General features: G+C 38.1%; 1 protein-coding gene across 2 annotated transcripts in view; it reads right to left on the bottom strand.

Annotated features, from left to right (window-relative positions):
* Nucleotides 1-3,572: 3,572 nt before the first annotated feature.
* Nucleotides 3,573-23,752, bottom strand: part of RNF125 (ring finger protein 125) — a 38,941-nt gene continuing 18,761 nt past the window's right edge. Inside the window, exons 2-6 of one of the 2 annotated variants that reach the window (XM_027127690.1) lie at nucleotides 22,391-22,544; nucleotides 18,395-18,489; nucleotides 15,931-16,021; nucleotides 8,488-8,595; nucleotides 3,573-5,736 (exon numbers count right to left, since the gene is read on the bottom strand). In XM_027127690.1, coding sequence (XP_026983491.1) covers nucleotides 5,650-5,736; nucleotides 8,488-8,595; nucleotides 15,931-16,021; nucleotides 18,395-18,489; nucleotides 22,391-22,544 — 535 coding nt within the window. In that variant the 3' untranslated portion in view covers nucleotides 3,573-5,649. Of the gene's footprint in view, nucleotides 5,737-8,487; nucleotides 8,596-14,177; nucleotides 14,540-15,054; nucleotides 15,105-15,918; nucleotides 16,022-18,394; nucleotides 18,490-22,390; nucleotides 22,545-23,752 lie in introns of those variants that run through there. The other variant, XM_027127692.1, reaches the window with a different exon arrangement.

The following is a 23,752-nucleotide window of genomic DNA, read 5'->3' as shown; positions in this document are numbered from 1 at the left end:
ACCACCAGGTAAGTTCCATGGGCCTTTTAAATGGCTGCTTTGGGGCAATGATTAGCCCTAATCAAGACCCTTGTATGGTCTTCTCTGAAGCCTGCAGGATTAAAATACTAGATGAGGGCTTGCCTGTTGGCGCAGTGGTTGAGAGTCCGCCTGCCGATGCAGGGGACACGGGTTCGTGCCCCGGTCCGGGAAGATCCCACATGCCACGGAGCAGCTAGGCCCGTGAGCCATGGCCGCTGAGCCTGCGCGCCCAGAGCCTGTGCTCCGCAACGGGAGAGGCCACAACAGTGAGAGGCCTGCGTACCGCAAAAAAAAAAAAATTAAAATAAAATACCAGATGATTTTTCTAGACATAAGATAAAAGCTTAAATATTTCTTAGCCTCAAGGATCTCAGACATAGGTGTCCCTCTGTTATATATTTACCTTATTTATTTTTTGTTTGCGCAAGGTCTTAGTTGTGGCTCGCCGTCTCCTTAGTTGCAGCACTAGGGCTCCTTAGTTGTGGCATGCGTGTGAGATCTAGTTCCCTGACCAGGGATCAAACCTGGGTCCCCTGCATTGGGAGTACGGAGTCTTATCCACTGTGCCACCGGGGAAGTCCCATTTTACCGTATTTACTTCAATAACTCTAACCTAAGTGATGAAAGTAAGTCTTCCCAAACCATTCTGGGTTCCCGGTATCTTTTAGGATGTCACTCAGCAAACAGTCATCAGAGGTCATGCTATTAAGACCTGTGATCTGGCCTGATCCTCTTCTTGTGAAAAAATCCAAAAAAACTTTCCTATGTTTTAGTATATTCTGAACTGGGGTACATATGACAGCTATAGCCACCCCAAACTTAGTATGTATTTAGCAGGGATAAGAGATACAAAATTCATCTTCATCTTGCCTTTTAAATTTCAATGGAGTCCCTTGGAAGCAGAGCCAATAATAACTCCATGATGCTCAGCTTTACCTTGACTCAAACCAGGGTTTCTAAACCTCATCACTATTGACAGGAAGGGTAATCCTTTGCTGTGAGGGGCTGTCCTGTGCACTGTAGAATGTTGAGTAGCATCCCTGGCTTTGATCCACATCCTGGGCAATAGCACATCACAGTTATGACAACCCCAAATGTCTTGACAATGTCAAGTGTCCCCTAGGAGGCAAAATTGTTCCCTTTTGAGAACTACTGGCCTAAATGAAAGTATATTTTCATGATAGATATTGCTGAATGATGACAATTTAAACAACATATGAGGTTTAAAAGCATAAAAGGGTATTAGATGTAAAAAATTATCAAGAACCATGTTTAAGAACAGACACAGTAGATATTTTAATGAAAGCAATGGTCCTGCCATTCTTTATTTCTCACAATAACACATATTTACAGAAGAAAAGGAATTGTACATTTTAATTTCTGATCATTATACAGATTTATTTTTTGCAGTTGAATAATAAAAGGATGAATCTCTTAGTGATTTTTTAAAATAATTTCAATGTTACTTGAAGGTACTAATTATATGTTAAATGTGTTCAGTAACTGTTGTAAGCTCGCTTGAAAACAAAGGACACTTAGCACCCAGTAAAAGTAATAAAGTAACATCATTAGAGCCAGGATCTTTTAGATCTGACCTGGAACTATCTTCACCGTAGATTCCCAATCCAATTTCTAAATATACGTTTTAGAAACTTGGGTGAAAAAATTATGTAAAAGGAGGGCTTCCCTGGTGGCGCAGTGGTCAAGAGTCCGCCTGCCGATGCAGGGGACACGGATTCGTGTCCCGGTCCGGGAAGATCCCACATGCCGCAGAGCGGCTGGGCCCGTGAGCCATGGCCGCTGAGCCTGCGCGTCCGGAGCCTGTGCTCCGCAACGGGAGAGGCCACAGCAGTGAGAGGCCCGCGTGCCGCAAAAAAAAAAAAAAAAAAAAAAAAAAGTAAAAGGAAAATCTCCATAGGTTTTTGTAGGATTAGAAGAATTTAGCTTTTAAAGAATAATATGTCAATCAGTTTTTCCCTCATAAGGCCTTAAAAAATTGGCACCTTGAGGTGCTATTAAAAAAAAGGAGTGAAAATTTTTGCTTAGTCAACAGCTTCAAATATTGGTTTTCGTTTTTTAAGACAATGAATTACAAATTCCTTTTAATAAAAGTTTAAAGGCACAGTGAAACAATGAATAATAGTTGCACTTCACTATTTTAGAACTCAAAATAATTCAAAAGGCAAAATAATTCAGGTGGCCAGCACCTGGTTTGTCTCATAGGGGCCAAAATTATCATAAGGGATATCCAGGGACAGGATGTAGAATTGCTGCACTGAGGTTTAACAGTGGCAGGTGACTTAAAGCTTTACTCAAAATACAGTTTTGAAGTTTTTTTCAAGTTTTACAGATTTAAAGATGCCTTTTGTATTGCTTGGAATTAACAAAAATTTATTTTCTGGATAGTGAGTACTAATACTCAGAAATATATTCTTTTATTCTTCCGGGACTATATTTTCAATCTAATGATTACCTCTTAAAAGTTCCTCTCCTTTTGCCCTTGTTGTCCAATAGGTTTTGCTTTACTGGTTGAGCCATCCAAACTGTAGGAAGAGAGGTGGTGAAACTAAAAATCTGTTGTTACTTGTTAGCAGCTGTGAAAAGCAAGCTTGAAACTAGTATCTAAAAGGGAGGAAATATGGCCCCTAGGTTTCACCCAGCTTTACGTTTTTCTGATTACCTTGCGGTGGATGGCAGAATGGTAAGCAAGGTTTTTAAGAAGTAATGGATAATTTACTATAGAAAATTTTGGGGAACATGGCTATGACTACATTTACGCGTAAGGAACAAAGATGTTTATAGACGATTACAGTTAAGAAGCTAACCACAACCAAGTAACACTTTATCCTCAGGAGCTGAAATCACGCATCTTCGTAGCTTCTTTGCTTGCCTTCAAGATGGAAATATTACTTTATGTCCTGGATTTGTCATTAGAGAGCCAAATATGAAAAACAGAGCCATCAAATAAGGAGTTGTAGCAAGCACTAAACATATAGGTACTTGAAGAACTAAGCTAAATGGGGGATAGAAGAGAGTATTGTATGTTACACCAATAGGTTCTCAAAAAACGTTTTTTTTGGTCTTCCCTGGTGGCGCAGTGGTTGAGAGTCCGCCTGCCGATGCAGGGGACACGGGTTCGTGTCCCGGTCCGGGAAGTTCCCACGTGCCGCGGAGCAGCTGGGCCCATGAGCCATGGCCGCTGAGCCTGCACATCTGGAGCCTGTGCTCTGCAATGGGAGAGGCCACAACGGTGAGAGGCCTGTGTACCGCAAAAAAACAAAACAAAACAAAAAAACGTTTTTTTTTTTTGTTCTGGCCACGCCATGCGGCTTGCAGGATCTTAGTTCTCCCCGTTCAGGGGTTAGACCCGGGCCCTGGGCAGTGAGAACACAGAGTCCTAACCACTGGACCGCCAGGGAATTCCTTGAAAATGTTGATATAGTACAACTTTAAAAAATAGGAGATTAGGGAGAACAAATGAAAAACATTTTTAATTGTACCAGCTATCATATTGGTGATGGTTTATTAGTATTATTATTCTGAGACTGTTGCATGCATAAAGTAGATGAAGGAAACAAATAATTGTGGGATATTCCTGTGTCCTTGAAGACCAGGATTCTCAGTAGAGAAAAACAAGAGACACAAATGTAATAGAAAAGACTAGGCAAAAACCCTGTAGTACTTAATTTGATTTGCAAGTATCAAAATAAACTCATGAATAAGTGTTTTATCTTAAAAAAAAGGATATTTCCTAGCTCTCTCCTAGAAACAAAGACCAATATAGCCACAGTGAACTTAACAGTCACAATTACAGTTCTGAAGCACTATTTCTCACTGAAAGTAACCAGGCTCATTAAGAGAAATGGCTGATACCAGGTCTGGGGCAGGAAACATCCAAGCTGAGCCTGGAATAGTCTGTCATACGAGACTACAAGGAAGCCGGTAAAGACTGCTAGAGTAGTGTCAAAAGGACTCAGAGTCAACTTGATAAGGCCCCCAATGACCAAAGATAGGACAATTTGGGCTTTAATAAGGCAATATGTGAAATGGATTAAAGCCTATCAAATATGTTTGAATCCATGAGTTCACAACACTTTAAAAAAGTGATCTACAGAGGATGATAGAAAACAAGTTTATTATCTTGAAATTTGGTAAATAAAGGGGAAAATTCAAGTTTATTTTCCCTTTCCTATATGAACTTGACCACTGGTTAACCAAATAGTAGATATGGGGAAACACCTCTTTATAAAACTGTTCCAACTAATAAATGAAAAAGAAATGATAGAATATTCTCCAACCCACAACAAATCAATGGATCTAGACACTGAGTATCAATTTCAGCTGACATCCCAAGAGGGAACCAGACATTCTGCGCCCTCTGTTGAAAGAATACACCATGATCTATGGTCTGGCCAAAAGGTTGAACCTGAGTCTGCTCAGATCTCTGGATCCATGTGTCAATATCCAGAGGATAGAAGAACATGCTGAATTGTGCCATGAGTATGCAATTAACAAAATATAGACAGTGGGAAATTTATAAAACCAGGTTCTTCTGTAGGTAAATTTTAAGGAAAAGAAAGAAGGAGAAACCCAGAAAGATTAAAAGCTAGTGTGTAGAGACACACACTTGGGGGATAAACTAAGAAAGAAACGCAAGGAAGTGAGTACTATTAAAATCAATGTAGTGTTTACTTTTGTGGGAAGAGGTTTGTTAACTGTGACAGGACACATAGAAGACATCGAAGGTGACTGGCAGAGTTCTAAAAGAATGTTTCCTTATGAGAATGTAATAAGCTATATATTTTCTGTTTGGTTTTCAGTATTTCTGTTTATTTTATAATTTTCCTAAAAGATAAAATTAAAAAAAATCAAAGCCCTTAGGATTTTCCACTAAAAATTATGGATGTGAATACTTCTACTGTAAATATCAGCTGACGGTTCTTAAGAAGTTGCCTGTATTATAGAAATATTTCTAAATAATAAGCTACAAATATTTGAAAAATATAAAATCAAATTCTTATGTGTGCATAGTTATAAAAAATCAAAGCATTAAGTATACATTCCTAACATGAAATTTATTTTATTACAGTATTATGTTATACAATTTGGTTAAATGGATGTTGTCAACTGCCAAAATTTTCCTTTCCTACTCCATACAAGGTTATTCCTTTTATTCTATTAGCGGTTAGAACGTGAACTCTAGAAGAGATTTCACATTTCCTTGAATGACCACACTTTGTTTCACTCACCATAGAACAAAGATTAGTTATTTGACCAACCATGAGGGAAGTTATCAATATGTAGCATTACACACAATGTCATCCAATTTGCAAATATAGATCCTTCACCCACATACTCAGCCTTATGTTCTCTTCCATGTATTAATGGCTGATGGAGACTTTTTTTGCTGTTAAGTGTCTGAGAAACTCAAGAATGTAAAACAGACCTAAACCACCAAAATGAAAGCAGTTTTAAAATGCAGTATAACAATAAACATGGACAAACATATAACTGTGTTGTACACTTTTTTGCCCATCAAACATTGACAGTTTCCCTCCAATTCTTCAAGCAGCATCTTGAAAAAAATGGTGCAATTGTATGATCTCCTTCCCTTTTCTTTTAATACAATTATGTGGTGTTTGAGTGATTCACATATTCCAGAAGTGACCGGTCTAAAACCCTTTGAATAAGAGCTTCCTCAATTATATTAAAATCCTACAATAAAGAAAAATAATTAGAAACATACAGTCAGAGATGACAGTTTTCAGAAATTGGAGGATGAGAGTTAAGACAATGCCTCATTTTGCAAAGTGAAGCCCTGAATTTAGTCCAAGTTTCCACAAAAACTCATAGAACCCAGGACTTTTGCTTTGGGGCTTGTGCATTTTCTATTTCATTTTTACTGCCTATCAATTAACTAGCTACAGTCATAGTAAAATAGTTTTGATCTGGAATTTAAAGTTTTTATCTGATCTAACTAGTAGCTTTTAGTCAACAGTACGAATCCTGTCAGAGTGCTACGCTCCACATAAACATGTAATAGTTAAGACATTCCCATAGATAAGACATGTAATAGTTAAGACACGTAAAGTTAAGACATTCCCATAGGACTCATCAATCCCAGCAGTACTACTGAATATCTAGTTTTGAAAAAAAAAAAAGGTTGAAAACAAAACGCTCTTTCTCCTTGCTTCCCTATGGTCGAAACGGAATTCAAAACTTTAGGTCAGCACATTCTATAAATAGAGCAAAAAGTATTAAGAGCCCCATCCTCTGCAATCCATCTCCTCTTCGCCAAAAAACTAAAAAAATAAAATAAAATCTTTATTGGAAGTCCACTCTAAGACATAAAAGCAAATAAATGAAATCCAAAGGAAAGCTATAAAGCACAGCAGAGCACAAGATTTGGACTCAATGCCAGGTTGTCCTGAGGCAATTTATTAACCTTTAAGCATCAGATATTTCATAGCTAAGCAAGGATAATGATACAGTACTCACTTCACAGAAGTTGCTGCAAGGAATAAAATGAGATGATTTGCATTAAATGCCTAGCATAGTACTTGGTAGTTTAGGAAACAAAAAATCAAAACAAAGAACACTGTTTCAACCTCACTTCCACATCCAAGAATATGGTTTTGAGTGGGTGTAAAGTATTCTCATCAAAGTGGCTTCTTCCTGACCAGCCCTGGGTCATACTTTGAATGATCTTGAGAAGAATGGACTGAACATGAACAGCCAAGACAGGCATGGAATCAACCTGGCTTTTAGAACGTCTTATGGAGCAAAGATAAAGAGGAACCCCTACGTGTTATGAAAAATGAGAACACATGGCTCTGTTGCGGGCTTGTGTGTCTTGGTGGCCAGAAAAGACATTATTTGAGAGACGGAGGAAAGAACATGAAGCCTCTGTAGTGTGGTTTGTTTGATTCTTCAAGTGGTCCTGATATTCCCATTTACCCTCTCCCCATCTCCAGTTTGCCTAACATCTGTGCCCTAACTGCAAATCACTCTACATGCATTATCTCATTTAATTCCCACAAGAGCTTCTGGAAGCAGTATGTACTTTGCTCTCCTCACTTAACAAATGAACAAACAGAGGCTCCGATGTTAAATACCTTGCCTAAGGTCACACAGCTGTGACAGGGCTGTTACTGAAACCCAGGTCAGAACCCAGGTTCCCTGTGTTGAACCTGGATAATCATAGTGGGCAGATCAGAATGCATGGAGAAAATTTTCCAATGACAATCTTCAACAATTATTAAATTCCATCTTGAAATTGTATAAAAATAGTCAAAATCATGTGAAAATTATATGCAAATTCAAATTTAACCCTTAACATTTCATGTATTTAGATAAACGTAACAATAAAATGTACTATTTCAGAACACGGCTATAAGTGATTTTCCCGCTCATGACAGGCAAATACCCTTTGCTGAAAGGGACTCAGGGGACAAAGCATTACTCTCACATGACAATGCATAGAAAAAAGGCTATGTTAACCTTTTGCTTGTTATTACCATTTCTGATAACAGAAACTACGGTTGTAAGTATTAGAACTATTCATACTATACCACATTTTTCTTTCATCTTAAAAAAATCCTTAATATAATGAGATTGGCCATGAGTTGGTAGTTATTGATGGGTAGCTGATGGGTATACAGGGGTTCATTATATTATCCTACTTCTGTATATGTTTAAAATTTTTTCATAATAAATTTTTCTAACGTTTAAAAAAGTCCAATAAACATGAGAGTTGTGGTTTTTTTTTTTTTTTTTTTTTTTTTTTTGCGGTACGCAGGCCTCTCACTGTTGTGGCCTCTCCTGTTGCGGAGCACAGGCTCCGGACGCGCAGGCTCAGTGGCCATGGCTCACGGGCCCAGCCGCTCCGCGGCATGTGGGATCTTCCCGGACCGGGGCACGAACCCGTGTCCCCTGCATTGGCAGGCGGACTCTCAACCACTGCGCCACCAGGGAAGCCCGAGAGTTGTGTTTTATAGAATTTAAATTAAAAATAGAGCCCGTGTGTCTCGCTACACTGATAATGTCATGTCTGTTACTAGCCATTCAGTATATTATAAAATGAACGCAAATTCTCTGAGCCATTTCCTTACCGATATGATTTCCTCTCAGCTATATAAGTTTTTAACTTCATAAAAATTATAACTATTAACATATATTGGGAGGCACTAGAGTAGAAATTAAAATAATGTGAAAGTGAAATCTAGGTCTTTACACAATGGCTAATTATTTACATCACAAAGGAAATGATTTTGTCTAAGGCAGGTAACTACTTTACTATTAACAGTTTATAAAACAGCATGTTTTTATGATTTTCTACTTAATGCTAATACTTAACATTTTAGCTACACATACATTTTTTCCTCTACAATCTTACTCACTTGGATTAAGAAAGGTAAGTTAAACACAGCATAAAAACATAATGTAAAAGTAAGAAAATATACTTACTATGAAATCATCATAAAACAAAGTGTGACTGACTTGCAAATGTCTTATTAAGCTGCCATTGAAGCTGCCTGGATTCTCATTAGGTACTAAACGGCAAAGTGGACAGAACTGGAAATAAACAAGATCAAGAGTTCAAGACAGAATTTTAAATAATCATTATTGTCAGAATTAAAAAATTAAATAACCATTCAACAAAATGAATTTTAATTTTATGAATCTATTGGCCATACCTTGGTATTGTTTTAGAATTGTATAAATATTAAAGCAACATAAAGAAATAAAATTGCACTTATTTCTTCACATGCATTTCTTGTATATAAAAGTATATGTTTATCATTTAAAAAAATTAATTTATGTATTTTTGGCTGCATTGGGTCTTTGTTGCTGTGCACAGGGCTTTCTCTAGTTGTGGCGAGCGGGGGTTACTCTGTTGCAATGCGCGGGCTTCTCATTGTGGTGGCTTCTCTTGTTGCAGAGCACGGGCTCTAGGCACATGGGCTTCAGTAGTTGTGGCACGAGGGCTCAGTAGTTGTGGCTCACAGGCTCTAGAGCGTAGGCTCAGCAGTTGTGGCACACGGGCTTAGTTGCTATGCAGCATGTGGGATCTTCCCAGACCAGGGCTCGAACACATGTCCCCTGCATTGGCAGTCAGATTCTTAACCACTGTACCACCAGAGAAGTCCCTATCACTTTATCATTTAAACAATATTACAGTCAGTAGGTGTGCCATAATTTAATTAGTTACCTACCTCTTGGAATACTGACATTTTCTTGGTATGTGGATATTCTATTATTACAAATTATAGTATCTATATTGTTTACTTTTGGGGGCATTATTTTCTTAGGATACATGACCATAAATGGAGATTAGAGGGTCAAAGTTACGAACTTCACAGTTCATAATATATATTACTCTATAGTTTTACACTGCCACCAGCAATACAGATTATAATACACCAGCATCAAATAATAATACCAGCATCAGGTGTTAGTATTTATACATATTTTCCTAATTTAATAGCCATTAATGGCTCTCTAATAAAACTTTTGCATTTTGAAATATTTATAAGCTCACAAGAAATTGCAAAAATAACGCAGAGAGGTACCATGTCACAATAACCCAGCTTCCCTTAATGGTAACTTCTTACATAACTGTGGTACATTACTAAAACCAGGAAATCGGCAATTAACTAGACAACATCTGACTTAGATTTCACCATTTTTTGCATGAACTCATTTTTTTGGGTATGTATGTATAGTTCTATGAAACTTTATCACACATATAGAAATGCATGTAACTACCGACACAATCAAGATACAGAACTGTTCTCTCACTACAAAGAACTCCCTTGTGCTGCTCCTTAACTTCCTCTTCTCTCCCAAACCCTGGCAACCACCGATCTCTTCTCCAGAACTTTTGAGACTGGCTTTTTTTCACTAAGCATAATGGCCTTGGGATTCATCCGAATTGTTGAGTGCATCAATATAGTTCCTTCCTTTTTACTGCTGAGTAGTATTCCATGGTATGGATGTACCACAGTTATCCATTTACCTTTGAAGGACATTTGTTGTTTTGGGCTGCTACAAATAGAGCTGCAATGAACATGTGCGCATAGATGTTTTGTGTAAACATATTTTCATTTTTCTAGGATTAATTTCTAGGAGTGTGAGTGCTGGGTTAGTGTTACAGTTAACTTTGTAAAAAACTGCCAAACTATTTTGTTTGTAAATGGCTGGACCATTTTACATTCCCACAAGCAATGAGTGAATTATCTAGTTTTTCCTTATTCTCATCAGCATTAGTTACTGTCAACATTTTTCTATTTTAGTTGTTTTCATAGGCATGTAGTGGTATCTCATCATGGTTTTAATTTGTAATTCTCAAATGGCTAATATAAATGACTCTTTCTTTTAATATATACCACTTTATTACGTCTTAACATAGGTTTTTTTTTTAAATCGTATTTCTTTGTGTATTCATTTTGAAAAATGAGATGCAGAATCATTACTGAATTCCAAGTATATGTTAGGCAATAAATGAGGTGGTATTCTCACTTGATTGTCACAGAAACCCAGTGAATTATCATCTTTATTTTGTTGATGAACCCAATTTCAGAGAGGAAAAAAATTAGCTTAAATCTACACCACTTCAAGTATCAGAGCTCGAATCTAGGCCTCTACTAGACAATCCAATGTCCTTTTCATATTATAACAGTGTCTAATTTATCAGCTTGGATGATGTTTTTCTCTAAATTTAAATGAGATCTTTACATAATTCTTTTCTGTCTTATTATTTGATTGGGGAGGGGGGAGTCCCAGTTTCAATATGCTCAACTTCTATAAATAAGGCCATTTAAAAATTCTGCTCTACTCAATTAATCTTAATGTCTTATTTTAAATAAAATTACATCATCTAAATTATTATTGCTTTATAATAATTAATGATTTCCTTACGTTCTAGCTATCTTGGTTAATTGACAACATGGCTATCCCAAAATAGCACTCCATCTACCCTGAGACCCCTACATAGTGAGAACAGAGCTGAGACCAAGAAATATTTTAATAATAGAAACAACCTAAGTGTCCATCAACAGATGAATGGATAAAGAAGATATGATACACACACACACACACACACACACACACACACACACACAGTGGAATACTATTCAGCCATAAAAAAGGAAATCTTGTCATTTGCAGCAACATGGATGGACTTGGAGGGTATTATGCTAAGGGAAATAAGTCAGTCAGAGAAAGGCAAATTCTGTATGATACCACTTATATGTGGAATCTAAAAAAATTACAACAAACTAGTGAATATAACAAAAAAGAAGCAGACTCACAGATATAGAGAACAAACTAGTGGTGACCAGTAGGGGAAGGGGAGGGGTAACATAGAGGTAGAGGATTAAGAGCTAGGGGATTAAGGGGTACAAACTATTATATATAAAATAAGCTACAAGGATATATTTTACAACATATATCCCACATATTGGGATTATGGCCAATATTTTATAATAATTATAAATGGAGTATAACCTTTAAAAATTGTGACTCACTATATTGTATACCTACACCTGTAACTTATATAATATTGTACATCATCTGTACTTCAATTGAAAAAAAAAAAAGGATGTTGGTCTAACCTCGGCATGGACTTTATATGACAGTGAACGCAATGGGCAAATAACAGCCACCATATTAGAAGCTACCACTAACCTCAATCCTTTGGAGCATCTATTACAATGGACACCCAGCTCTATCCGTGGTTTCGATTAACTCCCACAGCAACTCAGCCAATTACAGGACACTTTCTATATAATGGTAAATACCATTTGGGGAAGAAATTAAAGATAACGGAATCCAATGCCAAAAGAGACATGCACTGAAAATAATTATAGACAAATATGCAACCAAACTTAAGGTACCAGATGACACATCTAATTTAGTACGAGTTTGGAAGCATATCTAATGAAGATTTTCTCCTTCTAACACGTTTATGCATATACGCTCCCACTGCCCAGTCCAGCCACAGATATTCTGAATACCCACGGAAATAAACTGCTGTGGGAATGACGGCTCAGGCTCTTGTCACTACAGCTTTTAATTCCAAACCAACTGAAGTCCTGTCCCTTCCCATAAGGAATGAACCTCAGGATCAAGGCAGAAAGTAAGGCTACCTTTGAACCTGTGTGAATGGAAATATGATTTTTAAAATATCCTATTTTTCATATCACTACATCCTACTATGTGCTAGGTTCTCTGCCAAGAGCTGGGCATGCAGTGCTGAACAAAGAAATTAAGTTCTATGGCTTCATGAACCTAATAATTTGGAGGGAGAGACAGACACAAATACACAATTAACGAATTGTGATAAGTGAGAAAAAAGAGGGGAGAAAAGCAAGAGCTGAAATTAATTTGGGTGTCAGAGAAGTGCAATTTAAGTTGAGTTCTAAAGGATAAATAAGAACCAACCAGTGGGGACTTCCTTAGCGGTCCAGTGGTTAAGACTCCACGCTTCCACTGCAGGGGGCGCAGGTTCAATCCCTGGTTGGGGAGCTAAGATCTCACATGCCGGGCAGAGCGGGGGTGGGGCGGTGGGGGGGGTTGGGGGGGGTAGGAAGCACACGAAAAAAAGAACCAACCAGTGAAAGAAAACACTGGAAAGCGAGAAGAGCCAGAAAGTGTGGTTCTTGCTGAAACGTCTTCCCTTTATAAGATAAAATATTAAATTTCTCTCAAGAGTGGTCTCATAATTCAATCTGAAGCATGCTGTGTGTGTCATGTGCCTTTTTTGAGTCCAATATTCCATAGATATAATTTTTCAAAAAGAAAAAAACATGGCAGAATATAATTACTGTGTGACAAAAAGGAGCTGTTCTGAAGGTTGCACATGAGAACAGTCAAAATTCCTTGAGGTTCATAACTTACTTACCCCTGTTTGCTTCAGCAACTCAGAAAGAAAAGATTAGTTGCTTGTGGTTGGATCTCTGAATTATCTAATTCTATCTGGAAGGCAGAATCATTTGCCCAAATCTCTAACCGCCCTGAAACTTCTTACATCTGGTAAGTCAGATGATGTCACTGATCTTATCTGAAGGCAAACCCAGCAATTCAGTCCTTTAGAGCAATAATTCCTTGTTAACTTCCACACCAATCCAGAAGCAGCCTTGGACTCAGCCCTCCTCATCCAAGGATTCCACCAGGTGTTTTCACCTACGTGCCCCCAGAGGATCCCTAAGCACGTGACCCCAGCCCTGCCACAGTATCTGCATCCAGCCTTTTTCTAACCACAGGGTTTTTCCGGACTTCTAGTGGCACTAGATGCTTCAGAGTGCATGTGTCTTAAGCTTCTACACTTAAGCACGAAACACTAACACAGGAAACCTGAAGGTTTTCTGTTCCAGAGACCACTTTTACACAGCCCTGGTGTATTACAGAACCATGGCTTTTCTGAGCAATCGGTTCCTGCCTGAAGGCCTTGATAGCATCCTGGTCTTGTGGTAAAATTTACTTCACCTCCTCCACCTCTCCCAGCTTGGGTTCCCCAACTGTGAGAGTACCTGGCTTCCTCTGAGAAATCTGCTCTAGCCTTGATTTGATACAGCTGCAAAAATGGTAGTAACCCAGCATCACCACCTGACTCATTTGCTATTGCCCTGTGAAAAAGGCATCATCATCATCATCATCTCCATTTTACAAAGGATGAAACAGAGGCAAAGAGGTTAATGGGATTTCCTGCGATTTGCACCAAAGCTTATCTCCTCCAGAGCCTAGGCTTTCCTCCCCCCGCCCCAGGGCATTGCTGTTCAATAGAAATGTGACAGAAGCCACACACATAATTTTATTGTTTCAGTAGCCACATTACAAAAACTAAAAGGAAACAGGTGGGATTAATTTTAATAATATGTTGTATATAACTCCAGATATACAAATTATTATTATTATTTTAATAGAACTTTATTGAAGTATAATCGCTTCACAATACCGTGTTAGTTTCTGTTGCACAACAAAGTGAATCAGCCATATGCATACACGTGTCCCCATATCCCCTCCCTCTTGAGCCTTCCTCCACCCCCCCATCCCACCCCTCTAGGTCATGGCAAAGCACCGAGCCGATCTCCTTGTGCTATGCTGCTGCTTCCCACCAGCCAACTATTTTACATTCGGTAGTGTATATATGTCCATGCTACTCTCACTTTGCCCCAGCGAAGCCTAGGCATTTTAACTACTAAATTCCACGATTCCTGGTTTATCTCTGTCCTTATGTCGGCTTTCTTCAGTGACCTCTATGACCTCTAAATCATAGAAGACCCAGTTTCCATGGGCCACCTTCAATCTGATGGCCAAACTGAGCGGCATGTGGACTGGACTTCTGTGGAGCACGTACACAGTATCAATGGATGGACAAATATGGGGCCCTCCCTGGAGGGATGCTGTAATGCGGCCCATGGTCCAGAGTGCCTAGTGTTCCTCCAGCCAGAGCAGCACCCCGGGCACTACTGGTCAGGGCTCAGACTGTGTCGATAATATCTCCTTCATAGGGTTGCTAGAAGGCAAAGAGGCACCCAGAACTCAGTAAATGGTAGTCACTATTATGCCATCCTAATGCTTTCTTCAAGCTTCCTCTAGGACGGTTCCCCAGGGACCTATCATAAAACACCTCCTTAGCCCAGTTCCTCCCACAGAGCAACTTGAGCAGGAAAAGCCCATGACAACCTCCTCTGCTGCCCCAACACATACCAAGCTCTTAGCTAGCCATTCCAAGAACCAAACCTCTGGGCCATTAGGATAAATAACAAATTCCTTTGACTGTGCTGTGGGAGGACTTTTGTCTTGAACTTGCTAGTGGAGCATAGTGTCTATGCCCTGGAGGCTAGACTACTGGGTTCAAACTGTAGCTCTGCTTATTTACCAGCTATGAGACTTAGCTCGTAAGACTTAACCTCTCTGAGCCTCAGTTTATCACTTGTAAAATGGGGATAAGAATCATATCTATCTCATAGGATTGTCGTAAGGGCTATCTAGCTATCTCTCCATCAATCACCTATCTAATATACTTACATTTCAACTTCATCCACTTTCCGAAAGGATTTTATGGAAAAAAAACAAACCTTAAAACAAATTAAAAAAACCCCAAACTCATATATATGAAAAACACACGTACACATATATACACATGTACACATATACAACATAAAACTAAAATAAAATTAAAAAAACTTCAAGGTATCATTTTACATCTGTTAAGCCTGGATAAGTTAAAAATAAGTGTACGCATAATTTATCCCTTATAAGTACAACACTCAAAAGTCCATACATTTGTGTTCATACCATCATTTTATAATTTCTTTCCATATAAGAACAGCCTCTACTCTGATTTTGTTGATCATATTTTGTCCTTTTTCTCTGAGTTAGAAATATGCTACAGGATATTACTGTGTAAAAAACTCTCTTATTGGGTAATTCAAGACACTCTCCTAAATCAAAAAAAGTTTTTTTAAATAAATAAATAAATGTACACAATCTTGCCCAGGTTAAGGTGAAAGTGGTTTACTCATAAATTGCTGACACAAGTATAAATTGACTCAAACTATTTAGAACACATTGCAAGAGTTAATAAAAACTTGCACTCTTGGTCCCAGAAATATCAATTTAAGGAATTTCCTCTTAGGAAAAAAGTACTTTAGAAGGAAAAGTTTAAACGTACAAGAATGTGAATGCAAATCCTAAAAATTGTCACCAATCCAAATGTTCTAAAATAGCAAAATGGCTAAGTAAACGATGACGTATCCATCATCACCCTGCCTTACCTCTCAACTATACAAAAATGAAAATTAAAAGGGGAACTCCCTGGCGGTTCAGTGGTTAGGACTCCACGTTTTCTAATGTGTATCAAATTTAGACACTGCAGCAATGTATAGTAACAGAAATCCTCACCACAGGTCTCCTTTCTGATCTGTGATGAGTAATGCAATGATCCAGCAAGCTGTCTTCATCCAATTCCTTCTGACAAAATGGACATACACACCTGGAAATTACATAGAATACAAACATTACTGAAATTGTTGATAATTAGACAGTAGTCACTTAACTAGAGGTAAAAAAATAGAATGTAAGTTAGTTTCTAGTCCTCATTCTTTCTGAGTTGATGTTCTTTTTCCAATCCTGATAATAATCTTGGTGCCTAAATTTTTTCTCATGAGAAATGTAAATTTGTAACCTCACAGGGGCAGGATAGAGAATCAGTTATAGTGCACTTGAAGCACTTTATTTTCTTTGGAAGAGAAGTACAATCTGAGCACCCCATTAACTGAGAAACAGAGGAACAAACCACCCAGATGTGCCTAGGTTACGTCTTCTGTCTCTTTTACTTCCTCCTTTTCCTAAATCAGGTAACATCTGAATGGGGTGTTACTTTGTTCTCCTACTAGCAGCATATCTAACAACACTGGCATATATAACTAAAGGTGTCAACTCACAGTATTAGCATCCAGTGAAGAATGGAAAATGGCCTGCAACTACCTTGTTACATCCTTATGCACACCTAGGAGTATCTGTCCCTCACATCTGTGCTGTCCAACGGACTAGTCATTCGGTATGTGTCTACTGGGTTAGTCCAAACTGAGATATGCTGGAAGTATAAAACACACACTCAATTTTGAGGGCTTTATATATACATAAAAAAGTTAAATATCTCAATAATTTGTATATTGATTACATGTTCAAAGGATAAGACCTTGGCTATATTCAGTTAAATAAAATATATTACAAATTAATTTCACTTGTTTCTTTTTACTTTTTTGAGTATGGCTATTAGAGAATTTAAAACTACATATGTGCTCTGCATTATGTTTCCATTGCACAGTGCTGCCTTAAATTCTTAGGGACAATAGGGAGACTTGGAATTTTTTGCTCACTTTCCATTGTAGATATAACTTCCTGTTCCCCAAGAGTTGTATTCTGGACAAGCTCCCTGCATAAGAATTTTTAAAATTTGAATTATGTAGTAAGTTCTTCCATAAAGCAAAGATTTCTATCTTAAATGCAAATATTAATCTATCCTGTAATACTGATTAATCAACAACGCTTCTCATTTTCTGTTATTTCAATTCTTTATTATTTCATTCTAACTAGCAGGAGAAATTAGTATTTAAATTAGGTTTTGTATATTTTAAAATTTTCATAAAGCCTATCAACCTTACAATCAAACCATACAGAATTCATACTCTGCCTAGAGCTAAAATACTCACTTACAATTTAACAGAATGGTATAATCCTATAATAAAAGGTACATTTGCAAAGTAATCTCTAGTAAAACGAGAGGAATGGGGTGATCATTTAGACTTTTGGGTTAGGAAATTTAAGTTACATTCTGAGTAGTATATTTTCTTTTTTTAAACATTTTTATTTAAGTACAGTTGATTTACAATGTTGTGTTAGTTTCAGGTGCACAGCACAGTGATTCAGTTATATATATCTCATACATATATATTCTTTTTCAGATTCTTTTCCCTTATAGGTTATTACAAAATATTGGGTATCTATCCCTGGGCTATACATGCGTTTTTTAAAAATAAGCAGAACTAACATTTATCTTCAGGAGAAAAGAAGAAATTATACTGAATACCTCTTTGGATTGCTGCGTTCATAAGAAGATTTAATGGTTTCAAAACCATCATCCCTATGCAGGAGAACACAAATCATTTCTTTATTTCTTTAGCAGAGGCAGATGCCAAACTTTTTAATTCCTCTGCCCATCAGGAGAGTAATAACTTAATTTTCTTTCTTTTTTTTTTAAGAAAAAATAATTAATGATCAATATCCTCCATTACACCTACTAGCCACCTCCATCCTTCCTCCAGCCCCATATAAGATTACCCAGAAAACAGGTATAGGATTCAGAATGCCTGCCCCACGCCTGTTCTTTCTTGTTAGAATACATACTGAGATGTCACTTCGTCCCTTCTAAAGAGAAACCAGCAAAATGAGAGAGAATGAGTTGGGGGAACTGAGAGGAGGTGATGGAAAAGTAAAGACAACAACCTCTAAACCATCATCTACTTCACGACTCTATTAGTCACAAAATACAGCCTAGCAGAAATTGAACAGTTCTGTTTTCTATTTTTGTATCTTCCTCCATATAAACTTGTCTGAGGAAGTTTCCACAATCTCTCCAGTGTTCAGTTGGCTCTCCCCATACAAAGTTTTTAAAGCAGAGAGAACAAAATTCTTTTGTAATTATTCCCATTAACAAATGATTACCAATAATAGGTATTATGGTTAGAAGCCAAAACATAACTGCATACATATTTTCAGGACAAAAATGTTAAGCTTTCTGGCTCATTAAGTTCTCTATAAGCATATCAAATTTAGCATTAAACTAAATTGTACTGAAACAAACCTTGTTGCTGTCTCTCCAAGTTCTTGTAGTGGTCCATACTTATCTATGTACTTCTGACATGTTCTTATGTGTGCCCTCATTTCACTGAGGCAAACCTATATAGAAGCAGATTAAAATAAGCTCACTGTTGAAAAGGGGCTCATTTCAGTCAATGAAGTCTTTTGTGACCCAGCTGTATTGCTTTCCTTATTTCAAATAAGGTCATAGTGTGGGGTCAGTTGATTAAAAGGATGCAGTTATGATAATAGTACAACCAATTTAAGGCATTATCAAGAATAACACTATCTTAAATAGTTTTTTTTTTTTTTTTTTTGGCCGTGTCACGTGGCATGTGGGATCTTTGTTCCCCGATCAGGGATTGAACCCCCACCCCCTGCATTGGGAGCGCAGAGTCTTAACCACTGGACTGGCAGGGAAGTCCCAAGGAAAACACTATTTTAAAATTTTCTTACAACTAGAAGATCCAAAAGCTGAGTTCTTGAATTTGGTTCTTCTACAAAGTATAAGTTTTTTAAAGGGCAAAGATGTATATTAAATCAAATTTACTCTTTTTGGATACTATTACCTAAATCGGTGATGGAAAGAGGGAAGTAAGGAAGAAAAAGGGGAGGGGAAAAAGAGCAAAAGGAAGGAAAGGAAAAAAAGTAAAAAGAGAGAAAGAAAAACAAAGAGAGGTAAAAAGAATAAATAGATGGATTTTAGAGATGTCCAGAGTAAGTAAAAAGAAACCCTGTGCTTCAGGGAAAGATATAAATACCATGGCTTTATGATACATCCAGTAGTATTACATGAATTCACAATATACAGTATACTTAATGGCCCCATTAAGAGCAAACATAAAGGACAGCTACTGCAGTCCATTTTTATCAAGGCAGAATAAAGAGCCCTTGTCCTTCCAGATATACATTCAGATTTCCTAACCATGAGGGATCTGTTGCTAAATAACACATACTCTACTAAATGTGTCATTAGAAACTCTGATAAGATCTTGTGCTTAAAGGAAGCTCTGTACAGCTGTAAGGTGGCCGACCCACCCTGCTTCATTTTGCCCAAGCTACGGAAGTTAAACCTCAGACATGAAATCTACCATGTCAAGAAAACAGTTATAACTGTCACAAAAGACAAAAATAAAAGCAAATGGGGGGCTTCCCTGGGGGCACAGTGATTAAGAATCCACCTGCCAATTCAGGGGACACGGTTTCAATCCCTGGTCTGGGAAGATCCCACACGCCGCGGAGCAACCAAGCCCATGTGCCACAACTACTGAGCCTGCACTCTAGAGCTTGCGATCCACAACAAAGAGTAGCCTCTGCTTGCCGCAACTAGACAAAGCCCGCACACAGCAATGAAGACCCAACGCAGCCACAAATAAATAAATTTAAAAAAAAAAAAAAGCAAATGGAAAAGTAAGAACAAATCCTTGCTTTATAACTATCCATCTAAAAAGACGTAAAAGCTAGGGCCGATCTAGGCATCTGTCTTAAAACGGACTGTTTGGGACTTCCCTGGTGGTGCAGTGGTTAAGAATGCGCCTGTCAATGCAGGGGACACGGGTCTGGGAAGATCCCGTGTGCCACGGAGCATTTAAGCCCATGCGCCACAACTGCTGAGCTTGCACCCTAGAGCCCACATGCCACAACTACTGAAGCCCGCGTGCCTAGAGCCCTTTTCCCACAACAAGAGAAGCCACCGCAATGAGAAGCCCACGTACTGCAACGAAGAGTAGCCCCCGTTCGCCGCAACTAGAGAAAGCCCGCGCGCAGCAACGAAGACCCAACGCAGCCAAAAATAAATAAATAAAATAATTAAAAAAAAAAACAAAACCCAACAGACTGTTTTACAACTTTTAACATCCAACTTTGCACATCAGTGCTCTCTCATCTCCTTATGACTTTTCTTAAAAGTTTCTTTCTTCTTCTTTATATTCCTTGATCAACAAAGAGACACATTCCTCATATAAATTAGCCATCTGGGGACTATGTCCTGACAGATGAATTGATAAATGCATAGAGCATCTACCCCAGACACAAAACTGTGAAAGCCACTGTCAGAGGTGGCAGAAGGAGCAGAAGCCACTGAGCTTGCGCTAAAGGTACTTATCATCTAATGGAGGAAAAACAAACAAACAAAAGATGTGAAGATAAGCAGAGAGGAAACCGTTTGATACTGGGGACTGGAATACTAAAGCCAGGCTCTTGGAAGGGAGGTAAGGAGGACTCTGAACAGTAAGAAGAGTTGAAAATGGCTACAGAAGGAGCGGCAGTATTCCTGACAAAAGGAAGAGACAGATACAAGAAATACCTCAAAGGAAAGATCAAAATACTTGTGAATAATCAGAAATGCAGGGGGGTGCAAAAGGAAGGGGATCTCCACCCAGGATAACTGAGAGAATACTCTTATTTCTGACAGGTACCAAAGATGGGATAAAGAACTGGAAGACAAAATAATATGCTGAGTTTGATTTTGTGCATGTTGAATTTTAAATGATGGCAAAATATCAAAGTAAAATTAAGAATGTGAAAAGCTATTGATTTTGAGCATTCACTATGTTCCACAGTGCTAAAAGCCACTTACATTTTGTTGTTTACCTTTACAACCACTCTGTGACACGAGCATTACCTTTTCCCTCAATTTAAAAGAGTCAAACAAAAACTTAGATTAATAACTTGCCCCAAATCACAAAGAGTAAGGGAGAGAATTAGTGTTTAATCCCAGGATGTCTGACTCCAAAGACCATGCATGGATTCCAGAATCAGGCAGCCACGAATAGATTTTTGAGTCTTACAAAAATATTCAAAAATGCATTGAGCATTTATTATGTGCCAGTCACTCTTCAAAGTGCTGGGTTTACAGCTGTCAATAAAATAGTCATGGTCCTTACCCTCATGGAATCTTGTGGAGATAATGGATAATGGACATTAAATTTCAAAATTCACAAAAGCATAATTACAAATGGTGATAAGTGCTATGAAGAGAAAGCACAGACTGCTAAGAGAAAGTGTAACAGGCTATATTTTAGATGAACAATCAAGAAAGGTTCTCTAGAGAAATTTAGATCTTCAGTACACGATCTCTCTTTTGATCTCTAGACTGGTAATACCTAAATATCCTTCTGTTAGCAGTTCAAATTTAATGTATCTAAGACTTAACTTTGTGGATTCTTCTCTAAATTTGCTTGCCATATTAGCACCTTCACCTACTCGTCTCAGAAACTTGGGGAGCATTTTGATACCTCACTGTCACTCACCTCCACATCCAGTTAATTATCAATTTCCTTCAATCCCTCTCCAGAATACACCTTGAAACAACTTCTTATTCCATACCTAATGCTATTACCCTAACCCAGCTTCCTTAACACCTATCCTAAAATCCACTGAATTGGCTTCACCAATCCTGCTTTTGCTTCCTCCAAACCATTTTCCACTCACATGCTAGAGTGACATCTTAAAAATATAAACCTGATCAAAAGCTTATACTTTTTCTGTGACTCACTATTGCGTTTAAGATAAAATCTAGAATCTTTGTCACAGCTTCTAAGACCTCACATGATCTAACCAGGCTAGCATAATAACAACGGAGGAAAACTGCAACAAGGAGGAAGTGGTCAACAGAGATAAATACTGCAAAGCCCAGAACAGTAGAGGTGGAATTGTGCCACTGGAATTGAAAATAAAGCTATTCATTGGGTGGGCTGCAACAGCATAGCAGGAATGGAGGCCACATAATAGGGGGTCATGGGAGTAATGGGAAGAGAGGAAATGGAGGTGGTCAATGAAAGCCTTGGTTTGAAAAATTAGGTGATGGTGGGCATCAGGTGACTGCTGTCCAGCAGCCCATACGTAGGGAACCAGAGGAAAGGAAGAGGAGAGGCTGAGACAATAAACTTTGGAAAGCCGGGGTAGGATGAGGTCAAAGGCGTAGGTGAAATGACTGGCTGCAAAACAGTTTTCTCAGAGTTCTACGCCGGTAACTATGAGCAAAGGCAGGGTCACATACCAGGGTGTCACACTCAGTGCACTTCTGGAACTCGGATTTCATTTTCTTGGCTACATCAGTTGCTGGAACTCCTTCAGAAGGAAGATATGCCCGGCAGTAAGGACAGGTCCACTTATTGTTCTTGAGACTGGTAGCAATGCAAGAACGGCAGAATCTACAGGACACAAACCAAGAACACATCACTTTCCTTAACAGGATAAAGGAGCCACCACTAGGTGTTCACTTATGGAAACCGTATTTTAATGACACCTTGTACACTAAGAGCTGTTCTGCCAAACGAAAGCTCCATCTGCGTCCTACAGCTGCTGAGGAGTCTCTTACCTTCCCTGCAAGACCTCCCTGGGGCCACATGTTCTCACCACGTGTGCTGCACGCATTTAAACAGAAGGTGACAAAGTGGTGAAACAGCCTTCCTACAAACAGAATGAAAACTATAACTCAAATATTGCTAGCCATAAAAAAGAATGAAATAATGTCATTTCAGCAACAGGGATGGACCTAGAGATGATCATACTAAGTGAAGTAAGTCAGAGAAAGACAAATATCACATGGTATCACTTATATGTAGAATCTAAAAAAATGATACAAATAAATTATTTACAAAACAGAAACAGACTCACAGACATAGAAAATAAACTTATGATTACCAAAAGGGAAAGGGGGAGGGAGGGACAAATTAGGAGTTTGGGATTAGCAGATACATACTACTATATGTAAAATACATAAACAACAAGGGCCAACTGTATAACACAGGGAACTATATTCAATATCTTAATAACCTATAATGGAAAAGAATCTGAAAAAGAATATATCTATATCTATATTTATGTGTGTGTATAAATGAATCACTTTCCTGGATACCTGAAACTAACAAAACATTGTATATCAACTATACTTCAAAAAACCCCCCTATAACTCAAAGGATATCTAACGTGTTCTTTCTTTTCTTTAATCCGATTTTACCTTAAAATCTGTGGGGCTGGGGGGAATAGGTCTTTGCTCTGTGAGATTCTGTGTGTTAGATAAGAAAATAGCAGCAAGTTGAGGAGGTAAAAATACGAAACACGTTAAAGTTTTCATAAAATAATTTAAAACTCATCCTCAGATGCAGGAAATTATCTAATCAAAACTACCGCTTTAGGAATGTCCTCCACGTCAAGAAATATATTCTCTGTTTACTTAAAGATGATCATGATAAAATCTTAACACAGTCAACAGAATTCACAGAAAATCTTGACCTATTTATGGGAGCTGCTGAAGGCTACATGTGCACAGAAGTAAAAGTGAGCATTTCAATAGGTTATACACATCAGCATGAGCTGACAGCTCTTAACTCAGCATGTAATATATATTTGCGAATAT

Source organism: Aethalodelphis obliquidens, unplaced genomic scaffold, assembly GCF_003676395.1.
Source record: "Aethalodelphis obliquidens isolate GAN/ISIS:26980383/991018 unplaced genomic scaffold, ASM367639v1 scaffold32, whole genome shotgun sequence".
In the NCBI taxonomy this organism is placed as follows: Eukaryota; Metazoa; Chordata; class Mammalia; order Artiodactyla; family Delphinidae; genus Aethalodelphis; species Aethalodelphis obliquidens.
The sequence above is the reverse complement of the archived record's forward strand: the minus strand, read 5'-3'. Positions and strand labels throughout refer to the sequence as shown.